At 39.0% G+C, this 18,804-nt stretch overlaps 1 protein-coding gene across 7 annotated transcripts in view; it reads right to left on the reverse strand.

The window, feature by feature from the left end:
* Positions 1–18,804, reverse strand: part of LOC137385763 (protein hu-li tai shao-like) — a 33,060-nt gene that overhangs the window by 13,609 nt on the left and 647 nt on the right. For 6 of the 7 annotated variants that reach the window (XM_068072310.1, XM_068072309.1, XM_068072308.1 and 3 more), the window contains exons 2-10: positions 17,336–17,462; positions 15,841–15,989; positions 15,631–15,651; positions 9,883–9,988; positions 8,382–8,533; positions 7,240–7,470; positions 6,724–6,966; positions 4,379–4,543; positions 2,971–3,101 (exon numbers count right to left, since the gene is read on the reverse strand). In XM_068072310.1, coding sequence (XP_067928411.1) covers positions 2,971–3,101; positions 4,379–4,543; positions 6,724–6,966; positions 7,240–7,470; positions 8,382–8,533; positions 9,883–9,988; positions 15,631–15,651; positions 15,841–15,989; positions 17,336–17,405 — 1,268 coding nt within the window. In that variant the 5' untranslated portion in view covers positions 17,406–17,462. The remainder of the gene's footprint in view (positions 1–2,970; positions 3,102–4,378; positions 4,544–6,723; positions 6,967–7,239; positions 7,471–8,381; positions 8,534–9,882; positions 9,989–15,630; positions 15,652–15,840; positions 15,990–17,335; positions 17,463–18,804) is intronic. The other variant, XM_068072306.1, reaches the window with a different exon arrangement.

Consider the following 18,804-nt stretch of genomic DNA (forward strand, 5'->3'; position numbering starts at 1 on the left):
CTAAAAGTTGATGTTTGTCTCTATGGCTTCGAATAAAGTGATATTCTACAGCGATAAAAACCGTCTCCATAGCCGTTAGGCAAATAACTTTTCGAATAAATGATGTTGAAGTCGAGTTGTCTGAAGCAATTTATCATTGCGTGGGAATGGACCAAACAAATCCGTTCGAGTTAACCTTGTGTTTGAGATGAAATGTTACATTTTATCCGAGGGCGAGTTATCCGAGTTTGACTGTACTTAGCCGCGGAAAGTTCCTAAAAAGTTGGGCCGGCTCAGCCGGCCAGCCACCCCAGGGAATACGGGCCTGGTTCACCGATAAGAAAAAAATTTCAATTTGGGACTAGTTTGTAATTGTGAACCGCAGGTAGAATAGCATGGGCGAGGTCGATAATGCAATTTGATCGCTTGCTGCCATTTGTTTCTTGGATTATCAATGAACAAAGCTATTTAATTTCGTGTTTTCGCTCGTTCGTTATGATAGTTTAGTTTCGCATATGACATTTTCGCGAGAGGATGACTCCGCGAAAACGCAAAAGTTAGATGAGGCGAATACACGAGTGTCCTAGGGTACAAGTAGTAATAAATTACTTTATCAATGTTGAGCAGAATTTTGTGCTTTTTAAAAACATTGCTTTGAAGCTTAGAGAAAAAAGAAAAAGAACTAGTTTTCATAGCAAAAACTGAGCGTATTTTAACAGGTTTCCCTGACAGGAAATAACTCTCCTGCAAGTAGAAAGCAAAGAATCCTGGAATGAAAATTAACATAACAAATGATGTGGATTTACAGATATTTGACTGTACTCCGCCAGCTGAAAAACAAGGTATTTGCATCAAAAGAAATCATGTAGTTCTACGGGTTTTTACTCAAAAACCTAACTTAAAGACACACTGATTCTTGAGATGTCTGAATAAACAGCCAAGCTTATATCAGTCAAGAGTCAGCTTGATTATATGCCAGAAACATGGCCATTATGCCTTACTAAAAGAAATTATTTTATAACTTATGACATATTTATTAGAAGCATGAAGCTATTTGTATGATAGGATATTTCTAGCAAGTTTTACTTGTGTGATAGTAAGATTTGACGACATAGTAATAAATTATAACTAGATAAAGATTTATTTGTCAGCTAAGTATTACAATAATAGAACATAATTATAAAGACAAAACAAAAGCATACATAAAAATCAGTGAGCATAAGCCACTATGAGGTTGCGTTATTGAAGGTGGTGCGTTATGGAACCTGTTACGCTATAGATTTGTGTAGCCAATTGTTGTGGGTTAGTTTGTTTGTAGGTTAGACGCGCAGGGAAAGCAAAAGCATGTATCGCTAGTATGAGGTACATTATAAAGACGACTGGACGAGCTGATGAACCTTTGAGTGGTCATCGACAATTCATTATTATGAGCCTGTTAGCAACTAATCAGCAGCCGATACAAAATGGGAATAATGTGCAGCTGCTGCCACAGCTTACTATCGCTCTATCAAGTGCAGCCAGTTGCAATGGGACAAAAGGCTCTGGCCATGGCTGCCACATGAGAAATGAATGAGAATTAGGGCTGAGCTCAGAGGTAAGTAGAAAAGAGAGACACGCTTGGTGGTAGACGTCTGCTGGCTGAAGGCTAATCAATACTTAGGCAGTGAGTGACTCGAGTCATCGGCCACGCTAACTAGGTCACCTACAAGTGTCACACACTCATGCCAAATACATCATTGGATCCATGGGCTATTACTACAAGCCAATGGCGGCCATGTGAAACTCTTCCACAGTTTGCCATTAAACTCTATTTGCCATCTCCAACCGGGAAGCTTCACAAAACATTTCCTCAACCTTCCTATCTTGTACCATGTTTACGTAATTGGAGATGGGAACATTACAACAGGGACAAAAATAGCTACAAAACATTCCAATCACCTCGACTTGAATTCCTGACAGCATTTCTGATGTGAGGAATATTATACGACACTATACACTTGCACTAGTGAGTTTATAATATTTTTTCAGATAATTTGGGAATGATGTAGATATTACAGTACATATGTCATTACTAAGGCGAGCTATTAAAGACCAAAAATAAAGCTCAGTTTCCTCACTCTCTTATCGATAGCATGACAGCTCGCATTCAGAATGAAGGCTAGGTACTAGCGCCATGCTCTGTGAAGCATTCTGGCACATTCCTGGGTCATAAATCATACTATCGATAGAAATTGCCCATAGTGCTGAGTAGGCAGACCTGAAGTGACAAAGGTAACTGAAGTCACACAGAAATGTAAAAAGTAAAGGTCTGCCTGCTCGTTGGTTACACGTAATTCTGAAACGAAACTGTTGGATTATGTCGGTAGAAATAAAACGGATCGGGAAACCATCTTTTTAAAATGATTTCAATTTAATATTATTCATTTCTGACAATTTAGTTGCGTCCAAAATTAGCTTCCGAGTGATGACACCAGGGTTTGACACAAACAACTATTTTAATTTGTAAAACATACGAAAAACACTAGTATACATTGAAATGGTTTGTGAAAGTTTCAGATAATTTGTTTAATAATTAAAATATGTTAGTCTTTTTTTTCTTTAGTTTAATTAAGTCAAGTCATGAACTTGAAGTATTTTTGTACTTGGCTATTTTATCGTTAGCATTCTTTCTTTGAGCAAAATACAGTAATGCATTAATTATTATAGCTGCGACGTATGGCTGCGTCAATGCTACTTCTATGACAAATCATTGATCATCAGTGTGACACCAAGAATATTCTGACAATATTTCAATAATGATACTGGAAAATCCAACAAAGACATTGTGGCCTTCACACGACTGAGCCAAATTCTCATTAGTCAATCTATTCGTCCACACGACGCATCGTTTAGCAGCATTGCTGCGCATAGCCCTAGCAAACATATCTACTGCGCATTGGCCGTGCATTTCATTGGTATGTAGCCAGGTTTTTATCTGGGTATAGCCCTTACTTGAGATTGCCTTTCTCATCGTAGTGCGCGAGCATAGACGTAGAAGGTGGATATTCGACATCCGATGTCTGTTTGTCTGTACGTTCAGCCTTGACCACAGGGAGTTTGTATACGTATCCAGTCCTATAGCCCTGTGAAAGAAGTATGCATATTCATCTAGTGCCGGTGGGATGATATCTTTTCTACCCATTTATCCATAAACCAGTCTTAGGTCAAAGAGTAACACCATGAAGGGAACGATAAATCATAGAAAGAAGGTTGGTATGGCAGGTAAAATAGCTTACAATAGAGCTTTTTTAAATTTCAAAGATATTTGAACATGCAGAAGGGTCCGAGTGAAACTGACAAAGCAAAGAATAGCTTGTTAGTTAATGGTTAGCCATGTTGTTAAACAAGAATTCTAACACATGTTTCAATACCTTGTTTTTAATAATCTTTATCAATGCCTGACATATGTTTTGCAAGAAGACTACCCTTACAAGAAATCTAAACTGCTGTTAGTCTGGGTAGAGAGTGAGAGTAAATCCTGTCTCGTTGATCTTTACATACAAGTACTGGAATACATGCTATAATACTGCCACACCAGCTATATATAGTCTTTGAGCTGATGACATCACACGCAAATGATAACATTTGTATTTCCCCGAATCTAATATCTCTGATAACTAGCAGTGGCCAGCAGTCAGGGCTAATACTGAGGGCAGGAGACAGGGCTGATACTGGTAGCAGCAGTCAGGGCTAATACTGAGGGCAGCAGACAAGGCTAATACTGATGGCAGCAGACAGGGCTAATACTGAGGGCAGCAGACAGGGCTGATACTGAGGGCAGCAGACAGGGCTGATACTGAGGGCAGCGGTCAAGGCTAAAACTGAGGGCAGCGGTCAAGGCTAAAACTGAGGGCAACGGTCAAGGCTAAAACTGAGGGCAACGGTCAAGGCTAAAACTGAGGGCAGCAGACAGGGCTAATACTGTTGGCAGCAGACAGGGCTGATACTGAGGGCAGCAGACAGGGCTAATACTGAGGGCAGCAGACAGGGTAATACTGAGGGCAGCAGCCAGGCTAGGTGCATATGCTGGCGCATATGCGCTAGGCTAAATTGAAATTGCCTACTGATACGAATCTGTCCCTAAGCCCTAGTTACCACGTATCAACTGTGTCAAACCCCAGGGCAACAACACAAACAACCTCTCTATATGAAAAATATCATCTCATCTATGAGTTTGACAGAGCGTCCAAAACATTTAGCCTGTGATACCAAAACTGGCTAGATTGGGCAAACGAGGATAAGGAATAGATATATTTTAAGAGCATCAGTACAGTTCATAGACCTATAAACTATACTATATAGGTAATAGGACTGTATAGTTATACTGTATAGTTAATAGGTCTATGGTACAGTTACTCACTGCGTTATCCAGCATTCGCATCTCTGCCTCAAACTCTAATTCGCCTGCTCTCCATTTCTTTTCGCTGGAGTTGACGGCACTTGTGTCTCTTGATTTACGCGTCCTCTCGATTGCTTCATCGGATGGTATTATCAAGTTGTCCAAACCAACCCCGATAAGCCGAACCTACAAGTAGGATCTTATGATCAGCTTTAACTATTTCCGTGCTTGTGTAAAAGGGATCAACGAGCTAGACCTCCATTCAGAAATGCATGCACTCGGCAAATACCTGTTTAACATTTCATTTGATGCGCCTTCATTTTACAATGACACAATGATAATGTAAACAAACCAAACTTAACAACCGTCTTTATAATCGACAATCAGCAATATATCCACCACTAAATATTTCTCAATAATAAAAATTCTTCAGGAGTAGAGTGAACTTTAAGCTGTCACTTCTTAATCTTCTGAAATACACATGATATATCTTACGATGCTCTTTAATCCAAGGATATTGGCACAGACGAGACGCGAACAACAGGACTTATGCCATATTCAGTCAATATATCTTTAGAAAACCTAGATAATGTTAGTTATTTATATTTGGAGAGACAACTTCACACCTTGTAACCTGTCGCTAGTCAGTAAGTGAATGACCGTACCCGGTACCACAGAACAAATTTCAAACTAAAACCTTATTTCTCAGCCAGCTTATACCAAATTGACATCGGATAACATATTTGTGTTGCACTATAGCAAGGAGTCTTAGGCCTCCTGAAGTAATCTTCAAAACAGATTTAAAACTAGTTTTGTAGGTTTTTTTATGGCTTGTCAGTCCATACACGCCAAACATTCCCAGGTCGAACCTGAATCATTATTTCATATATGAAAACTATGAAGATAAATAGTGCTGATTTGGTGTTCATACAAATGTTAGGAAGTTACAACACGTCCCTGAAGCTTTCGGTAAGAGTAACATACACGCTAATCGCTAGGACAGAATTATATAGTCATGTTTCTTTACCAAAGTCATTGCGGTTGAGAATTGAAAGTTGATTTAGCCTGTAAAATGAGAATTATAGTCAATGATCTTTTCCTGAAATGAGAAATCTCACACAAACAATGGAAGTTTCACAAATGTCATTCGCATAACTCGTAACATTGGATAAAACGTATTTTCCCATTAAACTGATTAGCTAATATCAGTGCTACAGTAACTGATACATTTGCGTAATGAGTTTATTAACAATTGTCAGACATAATTATCTCTTATGTAAGCTAGATAGACCACAGCTCAGCCTACAGCCCTACGCACTCTACATTCGTCTGCCTGTCTATGCAACTGTGCTGCACTAACTACACAAGTAGGCCACAAGTTTAGCTAATATTTACGAGCAACATTGCTCGGTGATTTAGTTGGCAAATGTTCAGAGTTGAGATATTCTCTTAGAGATAATGACATGCAATGGAGCTTTGTAAGAGAGTACGCTGCACTGTCATGCTTATGACTATACTGAAATTCAGCAAGGCCTGCGCCATGAATTCTATGAATATCATATCGTGGAAGACATTCAGAAACTACTAATAGCTATAGAGAGCTCAATGCTTATGTCTCTGGTAGAAACATTTCCCATTATGATTCAAGGCCAACTTTTTTCAACAAGAAACTTTCTGAGTAATGCATGACTCAACAGCTGTCATCTGCTTTAAATGTATCCTAACCTTCCATATTTATCAACAGTAAACCGATACAGTTTACTGTGCTAGGAGGGAAATGGTAAGGCAAATGTTAGCTAAAGGCATAAGTTATGATCACCAACGGACTGGAAAAAACAGCACCAATGAAGAGAAGCAGCTCTTCTGAAAGAACTACAACCAAATTAGTATAAACTCCAAACTTACCGTTCTTGATTCCGTTTCGAGAAAATACAAACGATGCTCAAACACGGGTCACAAATTATCTGTTAGCAATAGAATCTATTCCAAATGGCACCATTTGTGTTCGTAATACAAACAAACTAAAAAGGCGTGAACACTCGGTAGTCCTTGCTATTACTCATACTAATCATTACTAGACATGTCATTGACACCCTCTTATCATACAATTAATAGATGCAAACGCATTGAAGAAATAACATAGATAAGGATAGTGAGCCGCTGTGTAAATTTGACCAATAAGAGAACTGTTTATTTTAAATATTTTTATACAAAGGTTCTCTATCATAATTACTACTTTAAGAATGCCAATGCGATGGTATTCCGACTCCCTGGAATAGCTAAAAGTATATTTCAGGTTAATCACTTAGTTGAAACATCTGGGAAAACCAATGTTTTCCACGAAAGCTGCCTAAATTTCTCCTCACCTGCGCCTCACACGCTTCCACGGCCATGTGTGTCATCGCCCAGGTTTGCTCAATAGTAGATCCACACACTACTAGGCCATGATTCCTCAAAAACATAACTGTGTTATTGGGTCCAAGATCCCTCCCGATGCTCTCCATCTCATTCTCTTCTACCAGTACTCCACCAAAGTCATGGTAGCTCACTTTTCCAAGCATAATGGCTTCCTGGCTGAGTGGGAGAAGGCCTTGCTTCATGATGCCCACCTACCATTCATATAGAGAGCCCAGTAAGCGAGCGTGTGACAAAAAATGTTTGGGACAAATATTGCTCGGGCTACAGGGACCGTGTTGGGGTGAGCCAGATAGGCTTATGGCGCTGACAGCGCTACGTTAAAACAAAAGTTTTCTGGAACATTCTTGAGGCCTCATATAGGATAGGCAATATATCTTAAGGGTAAGGAGAAGCGATTGCAGCCAGTCAAGTGCAGGCTAGTAAATCAGACTATGATAAACAACTAGGTACCGGTAGAAACCTACCGCTACTGTAGATGGTATGTGTGTATGTATTATACAGTTGATGTCTGGCCTCGCGGCATGAATAGCTGCATGGAGGATGAATCCAGCTTTACTGATCCCTAGATTTGTGTTCCCTTTGTCCACAACGTTGCCTTGCATGTCAACCTTGACCAAGCTGCCGGCTGTGACCTCTCGATAGAGCAGGCCAAATGGGCTCAGCAAAAAGTGCTCACTCTCTTGCGAAACTCGAACCTGGAAGGAATAGCAAACAAATATGTAAAGATGGAGAATACTTGCTGTTAAATATTGCAAGACTGGAAGACGAGCAGAGGTTAATATTTAGAGTTGCATAATAAGAGGACAATTATGTGTTCTGACAGACTCCCAAGAGAAGCCTCACTCTCTCATCAAAAATAGAACTTAGGAGAGAGGAAGAGGATGAAGAGCTGAAAGAGAGGTGAAGAATGATTGAGAAGGTGAATGTTCAGGGAAAAAGTGGAATAAATGAGGGAGAAGGGGAGGAAGATTGGGTGAATCAGAGGCTACAAGCTATTTCAACAGAAGTATGACATGACAGTTTATGACAGTTACTCGTTTTATTGCAACGGTTATCAAGGCCTTCAAACACATTAGCATCAAATGCCTGTGCAGACATCTGGCTCTAGCAGAGGTAATAACAGCTAGCTAACCTCCATGCTACTGAGCAAGACCAGAGACCAGAGACTAGAGAGCTAGAGAGCAAACTGGTTTAAACTTTTTATTGTAATTGTTTGGTAGCAATACAAGAGTGAGAAATGGAAGTTAGAGATCCTATGAGTATAATTGATTGAGTGATAGATAGGCTGGAGTGCCAGTCCTCCCACACACACGCATACAGACGATTAGGAACCCTAGAATGGTGTAATCTTGAAGGAAACATCGTCAATATGAAATATGCCCCACCATTAAACCTATTACTCATACAGGCTCTGACAGATTAACCAAGCAACTCGGAAGAGTTCCTATTCAACTATTCTCAAACCAGCCATAAAAGTGTGCCAGCTAGATCAGCCGGTAAGACAAGGGAACATCTGCAACAGGAACCAATAATCAGCACAAACCATTAACTATATCAAATACCTATGATAGATTGAACACAGGTTACATACAAAAGGTGCACTTACAGTGATATGATTAAATATGCCAGAGGTCCAGCCCCTTAGGTCCATAAGTCTGTATACGGAGGCAAGCTTACATCGGAGTATCCTTTCACCCTTGGAGTAGAGTGAGGAGTTGATGCCCCTTACGTCAGCGATGGGTATGACAGGTCCGCTCACTGTACCAAACATAACATTGAGAAACTACGGGAGTTACTACGCTCAAACCCCACACCCAAACAGCCTTGTTGAACTTATGTTATGAAGAGCACATTACTTATATATTACATTTCATGTATTACGTATAAATTACTTATATATTATATGCATATTAGGTAGATATTATTTATATGAAAGAATAATACCAAGTCAGAGAGGAAGTTTAATGTAAGATTCAGTTTTTATGCCGATGAGGCATACCAGAAACAATCTTGGAGAAAAGTTATTTTACTAGGTAAAACCAGCAGGATGCTAGTGTTTTACTACTCGCCACAAACATCGGTATTCCTGTATATTTATCTCCATGTATCCACCTGTGCTCATACCACAGTTTTCAACCATAATCTGCTTCAGAACACTGTTCAAAAAGCGATTTGTTCAAAATACGAACTTGTTTTCCATTTCAATTAATGCAAATATTTTTAATCTGTTTCAAATCAAAAGACAATTTTTTAAAAACATTTTTACCATTTCACACCATAAACCGCATACACATGTAATACTGCAAATTGTAAAATATAAGGAAATTTCAGTGCAGTAGGACATTGCCACAAGCCAAATTCTTTGTCTGCGTCAGGGGCGTAAAAATCTCAACATTTCTGGTCAAAATCCAATTTAGTTGAGAACAGAAACATTCAAAAGCCAAATTATGACTGTAATCAGCTTGCACTGAGGAGATGATCTGTCAAATAAGTTTTAACTTGCTATATCCAACATGAAATAGCGGATACAGTCAAATGGTTGTCCTTGTAAAGGCTCTTTGAAAAAAGTATAGATTAGTCTTATTGGCATGGTTGCAGACAGCCAGCCACCAACAGAGCTTACTGCTAGTTATAGGTCATAGTAGACTTTGTTATATAATTCACTCCTCTCTCCCTAGAGACCTACTCCAATTATGATGACTAACAGCTTGTCATGTAAGTTACAGAGAGGGCTGAGGACAGAGACGAAGCTGAGAGAGCAGATTGGAGTTTGAACTACTAGTGAGAGCTGACTACTAGTAGAGCCATTTACAAGGCAGGAGATACATAAATCAGTTTATAGCTAGCGCTACATAAGTTTTATAGGTACAAATTTACCTGCATGTATATGCTATTAGCTCAGCCTTTACTAGGTCACCCCTATGCATCAGCTACTGCACTACTACTAGACAGCCAACAAGATTGAGCAAAGACTCTACTGTAGCAGCAAATACTCTAATGTAGCAGCAAAGACTTTACTGTAGCAGCAAAGACCCGACTGTCTATGCACAGACATATAGGCTGTATAGCGCCATGACGATGTTTGCTAGAAGTGGTGAAGGACTCACTTGATGCTCCGGCAAGCCGGGATGAAGAGGAACTGTTCCCTGGTAGAATGAGCTGCGATATCTGCTGCAAGGCTATCAGACTAGCTGGGTGAGGTCCTGATTTCAACTGCAATAATCCATAATATTCTTGGTTGGAACCACTCGAGCTCTGATGACTAGGGGCATCGCATTTTTAGCAACGGACCACAATATTTCCTAGAGTCGGTGCTCATCAGACATTTAGGATCTTCTTAATGCGAATATGCAAACCATGAAAAACACCGGATTTCCTTTGAATATACTGCCTCCCTAGGACTGTTTACCTAGCCAAATAGGCAGTTGGAAAGTATTTTAGTGCAAAACAGTGTAGCTTGAATCTTTATTATAAAAAATTTACAAATACTTTTACTATATACATATTTAAGGAACGCAGACTTTTGTCTACTTTCGATTTATTCTAAGTATTGTTGGAATGTGACCTTGGTATGGCCTTCAGAAAATATTTGCTTTATAACAATAAATTTTTTGGTCGAATACATGTATTCGTATATTAGCATTTCTATATGGAAACGCCAACTAATATCAAAAACTGACTGAAAAATACCCTTTCCTCGAAGCCCAGTGAATAAACTTTAGCCTTACAGCTGCTGCCGCAGCATGTGTGTAAGAATGTTTAATTTTAAATCATATTAACTGCATTACATCACCAAATCAAACACTCTGCGTACATCAAAGTCCAACCCAGACAACTAGCATAACTCCACTGCCATCCACACAGCAGCGTGTTAGAACGAGTTCTCTGTACGTGAACATCGAGGAATTCCAGTTTTTCAGAAATAAAAAATGTTTACGCTGATACCTGGTATGCAACCCGCATTCATCAAGTGACCACAAAAACTTTAGTTGCGCTAAACTAGCTGCTACTGGTAGGCTGCTAACATTCGGCTAACAGTGAGGAAATAGGCTAAGTTTGTATATCACTGGCAAGAAAAGGCTAAAGGGCGGGTCCCAAATGAAACATTGATTCTCTTGTTAAGTCTAAGCCATTTATTTGGCAGTATTATTGCATAAAGGTGAGAAGGTTATATACCAATGCATACAGATGGGCAGAATAGTGACGGCTAAGACAACATTAGATGGTGCTTTGACAATAGGTAAGCAAAGGGTGGTATGAAAGCCAACAAGAGTAGAACAACAATACTATGTACAACAACCAAAATACTGACAAACTGTTAGTCAGATGGATGCATATGCAATAAATGAAAGCAAATGATTCAAGGTTTAGAGAAGTGGCAGACAGATTATGAGTGATACACTTTTCACCCGTGAATGTCTTCACCGTCTACTGTCCCTATACACCGGTCTACTGTCCCTATACACCGGTCTACTGTCCCTATACACCGGTCTACTGTCCCTATACACTAGTCTACGGCCCCTATACACCGGTCTACTGTCCCTATACACCGGTCTACTGTCCCTATACACCGGTCTACTGTCCCTATACACCGGTCTACTGTCCCTATACACCGGTCTACTGTCCCTATACACCGGTCTACTGTCCCTATACACCGGTCTACTGTCCCTATACACCGGTCTACTGTCCCTATACACCGGTCTACTGTCCCTTTACACCGGTCTACGGTCCCTCAAGACCGAATATGTATTGTCCTACTTGCCAAGAAGACCTTGTGATCAGCAAAGATGGGTCTATAATCCAAGCTAACAGCCATCTATGTGGATTCTATAACTTTTCGGCGAGCTACGGTTGCTATATCATTTGTACATCCTACCAATATTGTAAATTTGCTACAAAATTCTACAGCAGCATAAAATATCATCAAAAGAATCATTTTTTTCTCAATGATCTGCAGTTTTGCTAAAAACATTTATTCATTACATTTCCAATATTTGAATATATATCCTTGAACATTAATTTATTTAAATATGTTAGTTGTTCATATAAAACCTTTTATTCAGCACAAACAACTGTGCAATAATGTTTAAATAAAGAATACCCTAAACCGATCGACGTAAAACAGTTGTTTACATTCTGAACTACCATCAAGTTACTAGTAAAGATATGTGAAATCCATACAACTGTTGACATCTCGTTGAGAACATTTTATTGGATGAAGGAAGAGGTTTTTCCTAAGCTGATTTTTTATTTGGAGTGTAGATGTCTTGCGTTGGAACTAGTAACTCTATATGGCAGACGGGATTGACAATCTATCAAAAAATATAATATCATGGAATAAGCATTTGTTAATTTTGACTCGTAGCTATAGACTTGGAGTTATCTGCCGCATACTGCTTCCAGTGATATGTGACTGACACAGTAATTACTCTATAAATGAATGAATCCTATAAAACCACATGTACTATACTATACAGTCATACTTCAACTTACGAGCTTAATGCGTTCCGAGACTGAGCTCGTATGTCAATTTACTCGCATGTTGGGGCAATTCATTTATATATAGAACAATTAAATATATATTGATTGGTTTCCATACTCTAAAAAAGCAAATAAAACACTCAAAACAAGATATTGTAACAGAAACAACATGTCGGTTATTGTCCTTACGTACTACATGCTTTCAAAAAGCAACAAATAAAAAATAATGCAAGGAAATGTGATTAATTAAAATGTAAAATTAAATACATACAATAGCAGTTAGAACTCGCATTTGCCAGGGAGGGAGATATAAGTTATCCTTCGTTACAACAGTTGTCCTTGATAAATTTGGATTTTATCAAAGTGTTAAAAGACAAACTTAGAAGCAAACCTAAAAGCAAACTTTCATTTTCAACTAAACGTAATTAAAATTTCTTCGGCGTTCATAGTTTGAAATTTCTCGCTGGTTAGCGAGAAATTTTTCCTTTTTTTTTCGCTTTCACGACTAGCCGGCCGTTTTAAGATAAACCTATCTAAGGACGTTTGCCTTTGTCGCCCTTGCAACATGTTGCGATTAGGACGAACACAGGTGTCGTCACAAATGGTTAACGCACAACCACTAGCCAACTTGTCCGAATGTCTATTAAACAGTTTGGATAGATAGCGCCGGCCTTTTCACATAGCATCGTTTCAGTTACGCTGTCACCGGCCAATTGTTTGTCCAATGCCATCAGCAGTCGTGAAGATCGCTGCACCGTTTAGAAACTATGGTTAGTCCTTTTGCGAACTAAATGCCCTGAATATAATCCTTCTGTTTGATAATTATGAATGTATTTCTGTCATATTGCCGAGCTAGCTAAATCATGCATACACATTTCGCATATTTTTCAATATTTTTCCGTTTAATATCGACTGTTATTATTTGCTTTTTCTTTGTATTATCTTTCATTTTACTGGCAAACTTTCGGTCTACGCACAGTACTTTTAATTCCCATAATTCTGCACAGAAAATCGTGCACAAAAAATATGGTACAACAGTATAACCTGAGCAGTTGAAAAATACAGAGTGATGCTGTTCTCATAAAACACCTCCGGCATACTTGGCAACTGACTCAAGTGCTCGTATTTCAAACATGGCTCGTATGTTAGTGCTAAAACTTGCTTGAAAGCTGGCTCGTATCTCAAGTTTCTCGTACGTTGGAGCACTCGTAAGTTGAAGTATTACTGTACCTCCTATACTATACTTCCTATACTATACCTCCTATACTATACCTCCTATACTATACTTCCTATACTATACCTCCTATACTATACTTCCTATACTATACCTCCTATACTATACCTCCTATACTATACCTCCTATACTATACCTCCTATACTATACCTCCTATACTATACCTCCTATACTATTCCTCCTATACTATACCTCCTATACTATACCTCCTATACTATACCTCCTATACTATACTTCCTATACTATACCTCCTATACTATACCTCCTATACTATACCTCCTATACTATACATCCTATACTATACCTCCTATACTATACCTCTTATACTATACCTCTTATACTATACCTCCTATACTATACCTCCTATACTATACTTCCTATACTATACCTCCTATACTATACCTCCTATACTATACCTCCTATACTATACCTCCTATACTATACCTCCTATACTATACCTCCTATACTATACCTCCTATACTATACCTCCTATACTATACCTCCTATACTATACCTCCTATACTATAACTCCTATACTATACCTCCTATACTATACCTCCTATACTATACCTCCTATACTATACCTCCTATACTATACCTCCTATACTATACCTCCTATACTATACCTCCTATACTATACCTCCTATACTATACTTCCTATACTATACCTCCTATACTATACCTTCTATACTATACCTCCTATACTATACCTCTTATACTATACCACCACCTATACTATACCTGTTTGATATAAAGCGAGTGCTCAGCTATCGCGGTCTAAAAACGTTAGAATGTTTATAAAGACCTGGTGCTATGGCTTTTACTGATACATCATCTCTGTACATGTGCTTATTGGTAACAGAACCTAACCTACTCAAGTATAGCACAAATCCATGTACACCAACAAGGCAAAAACAATAAGCTTTTTTAAATTTTGAAGGGTACGTGATTAGAATGGACTGTCTAACATGTACCCGAATTACACACACCTCACATGTACCGAATTACACACCACCTCACATGGACCCGAATTACACACCACCTCACAGGTACCGAATTACACACCACCTCACACGTACCCGAATTACACACATCTCACAGGTACCGAATTACACACCACCTCACATGGACCCGGATTACACACCACCTCACATGTACCGAATTACACACCACCTCACATGTACCCGAATTACACACCACCTCACATGTACCCAAATTACACACCACCTCACATGTACCCGAATTACACACCACCTCACATGTACCCAAATTACACACCACCTCACATGTACCCGAATTACACACCACCTCACATGTACCGAATTACACACCACCTCACATGTACCCGAATTACACACCACCTCACATGTACCCGAATTACACACCACCTCACATGTACCGAATCTCAACACATCCTTAGGCTTAGATCCAAATTGAAAATAACGTATCAACTCTCTTTATCACAACCATAAAAGGGTTCCCTTAAAACCACTACAATATAAACCCGCCTTTAGCAAATATATTGAGTGATTCTGACTAGGTCAAGAACACGGTCCATTATGCATCCCTAATCTTGCACTTTGATTTTTTGCCATATTAACAAAAAGGAACAATAGTAAGGAGACATCTATGGTAGAACATCCGTGCAATGAGCAGAGATAGATTGAGATGAGCCTACGTCTTTCATAGCCTCAGGACCAAGAATGAACTCTCATTGAATGACAATTATTAAAAATTGAACAGTGTTACTAGGCACATTTTTACTTAGGAACCAAATATTCAAAATTGATGGATTTCTTTGTAACAGACTAAAACAGTTCAGTGTTACAATTGCGGAGTCGTCTTTCACCACACATCTAGTAAAGAATGTTGTGAACAAGCCAACAAGAAGGGGGAATAGTAGAATGAGATATTAACGTGACATTAATAACAACAGAGGTACACAAGCAACAGGCCAAATGTTCATGCGGGATGCAGTGCGAAACCTACTCATCGAACCAACATAGACATATTCTAATGCAGTACACGGAAGATGGAACTTAGTCCAGCAACATGCTAGCAGAGCAAGATGTTCGCTGGCAGCGAGGATCAGGCAGCGAGGTGCTATATAGTAGATATTAGTAGGAAAAGCAAGACTTACATCCGAGCCAGGCACGGTCTCCTGCAGTGATGGCATAGCTAATGATTAGCCTTACAAGATAACGTATTTCATGCCATCTCATACAATCAAGATGCTATCGAAAAATGAAATCACAACTGTTGACAGCAACAACAATATGACAAGCAACACCAACAATCAACTGGGCTCACAACATACGACCGACTGTGTGCACCAGGGCCAACGACTAACCTGTGTCTCTATGATCTCCTCGAGTTCATCACGAAATGCTTGACTGTTCAGTATCTCTGACACTCTCTTTCTCGCATCCATGGCCCTCATATCCTCTCTCACCTCCACAGACTTCATCAGCTCTCTCTCCCTCTCCGGGTCATCAGGGTCTGGAAAAGGCACAGATCAATGTACAATGATCATGTCTGAGCTTAAAAGCTTCAAGGCGTAACTAGGCCACTCGCAACAGCGGTATCGGGCACTGCCCTCTATCTCCAGTCTGTATGCATGGATTAGCCTCTCATACTCTATACAGCCTATACATATGAAGTAGGCCTTCAGCCTAGTTTAAAATCAATACTAGCATACTGTAGGCAAGCGTACTTCACTATTACGGCGAGCCGAGCAGTGTAACACTCACAACTATTCTAGCCACAAGCCGGATGACCAGGCAATCCTGAAAGACCTTCATGACGAAAGTCAGATGAGATACATGTCCTGTGAAGCAAATCTTGCCTCGGGTGCTCCGAGATAAATAACCGTCCTCAGCCTTCTATTGTAGAGCGATGTTTATTTTTGTGGCAGATAAGAATGGCAAAGGAGTGACATAACACGCCTTAATGATGGTGTCAAGATCTTCTTCTCAAGTCAAGTGCTGCTCATTGTTGGGAGCAAATAAATTATGGCTAGCCAGGCCAACATTTTCAGTGCTCCGTTAGCCTACTTTCAACTTTTAACAGTAAAACTCACCAAATATTTGCAACTCTCCAGTCCCTGTGTTACCCGTTTCATTCTTTTCTGCATACTCAGTATCGATTTGACAAGCGCCAGTATCTTCATTCATAGTCAGTTAGTTATGACACACGGCAGCACCAGCAGCTAGCACCGAACAGCAGCGCAATATAACACAGGGTAATCAACTCCGGTATTGATATTTCAATTTTGAATCATCTTTCAACGCTATTGGTCTGTAATCTCAAGGGTCTCACTTTAATACTGGAGTTTTTATCCTAATACAAAGAATGAACAGGAATCTCAGATCATTTATTATGCAGATCAATCAATTCTCAGAGTAGCAATGTGCTGCCGCGTGTCGTGCTGTATGTATTAGTACACTACACACAAAGCAAGCGCAGAGTTTAACAAAAGAGCAGTATTGTGAGCTATTTAGCTCTTGCGAGAAAAGTGCTGTTGATGAGTAAATCTTTGCTAAAACTTGCTTAGGGAGTATTGCTGTCGAGTTGTGTTATTAAAAAGCTCAAGTAATACAAATCGACTACTAGCAAATAGAAACCCAAACATCTAGGTTTCAATTTCCATCCTAAATGAGTGTAAAACAGTTACAAAAGGGCATGAGAACGCACAATGGGTTAAAATGAAATCTCACAAACATACGTAATTATGCATTCTACACTTTGGAAAAATTGGCTAGCCACTTAGAAGCAACAGACAGGGGGAGCCTCCAATAAGTCTAACATATTGATGGAGTTGCCAGTAGATACTCTAGTAGACTAACCAAAAGAGGCAGGATCAATATATCTTGTGGGTGTGCCTCCATTTACGTGTCCATTAGGTGTAGCAGCCATTCTCTTTCTGCGGCAGCAGTTATATGAAGTGTGTCAGCTTATCAAGCTGTGGCTGCACTGTCAAATATTGCATAATATATTTATTAAATTGAAGGCAGTGCCGATGATTGACTCATTAAAGTTATGCATTGCCAACATCAAACGCAGTGGCCTGGAACAATTCATTTCGCACCCTGACAGTACTATCACAAGATCTCAAGAGCTCTTCAAAACAGAGCAGGCCACCTCCTTTCCTTATTTTATAAATAAGTCAACTTTCACAACTGACCACAAACCTGCTAAGCGAAAAAGGGCACTGCACAGCTCAATAAACATAACACTCTCAGGCATAAGCACAAATTCTCCCTCTTAGATCAGAGTTGTACCTTTTCAACCAAAACGATTGTTTTTACCAGGGAAGCTAACAATTCAATATTTCAGTATTTGCAACACAAAGCATCATTTAAAAAAGCGATGCAAAAATTGCACAAACAATAATAGAGAACATTCTTCATATAATCAGAAGTATTCTTTGTGATTGATTCCTTCGCTCACCTGATTAACAACACATGGACAAAAAGACTATTGCAAACGTTTTATAAACAAATCTAAAGAAAGATGACGCTGATGACGCTTAAAAGTTGCTTACCGTTGCTCTGCTAAACATGAGTGTTAAATATTGCGTGATAAGTCGAGATTGCATGCAACTTTATAGTAAGATCATGTTACAGTTTTAAGTAGATGACTCTCAAGAATGTGATAATTGTATTGTAATGAATGGTAATTGTCGAGGAATGGTATTGTCATGGAGCGGTAATTATCTTCAAAGACCTTTATGAGTTTGCCTTAATGGCAAAATAGGCGACAGGTTGATTGAGACTCGTGTTTATGACTTTTGTTAGTCGCATCAGCCACAAATAAAACTATTAGGGAAAATATTTAAAGATACAGAGATTAAAATGGCAAAGATAGTATAATGAAGTATACACTCGATAAACAAAGTTAATTCATGTGGTTTGAGCCCTGTTTAAGTAAAACAGTATTCGCTTAAAAACACTTCAAAATATCATACAATGCAGGTACAAGCCTACCTATTGTTAATATGTAAACTACGTAAGCTGTCTGTGTTGTTCAACAATACCACACTTTTACGAAAGTGGTTGAGCTGATAAAAACAGCAAATGTAATGGTAAAACATGCAACCTCGGTTTTGGAAGGTACATACATTAACACATAGAACTTAATTCATAGATCAGCCTTCCAAAACATTAGATATTACAAACTAAACTTGATCAATGTTAGAAAATTGATTCCAAATGTTATTCTATTTCTGTGCACATATATAGTTCAATCCCAACCTGATTTGTAAAAAGGTATATGCGATTCAACTTTGTAACTAAACTTGAGATTCTTTAAAGAA

The sequence above is a fragment of the Watersipora subatra genome, chromosome 1 (genome assembly GCF_963576615.1).
Source record: "Watersipora subatra chromosome 1, tzWatSuba1.1, whole genome shotgun sequence".
NCBI lineage: Eukaryota > Metazoa > Bryozoa > Gymnolaemata > Cheilostomatida > Watersiporidae > Watersipora > Watersipora subatra.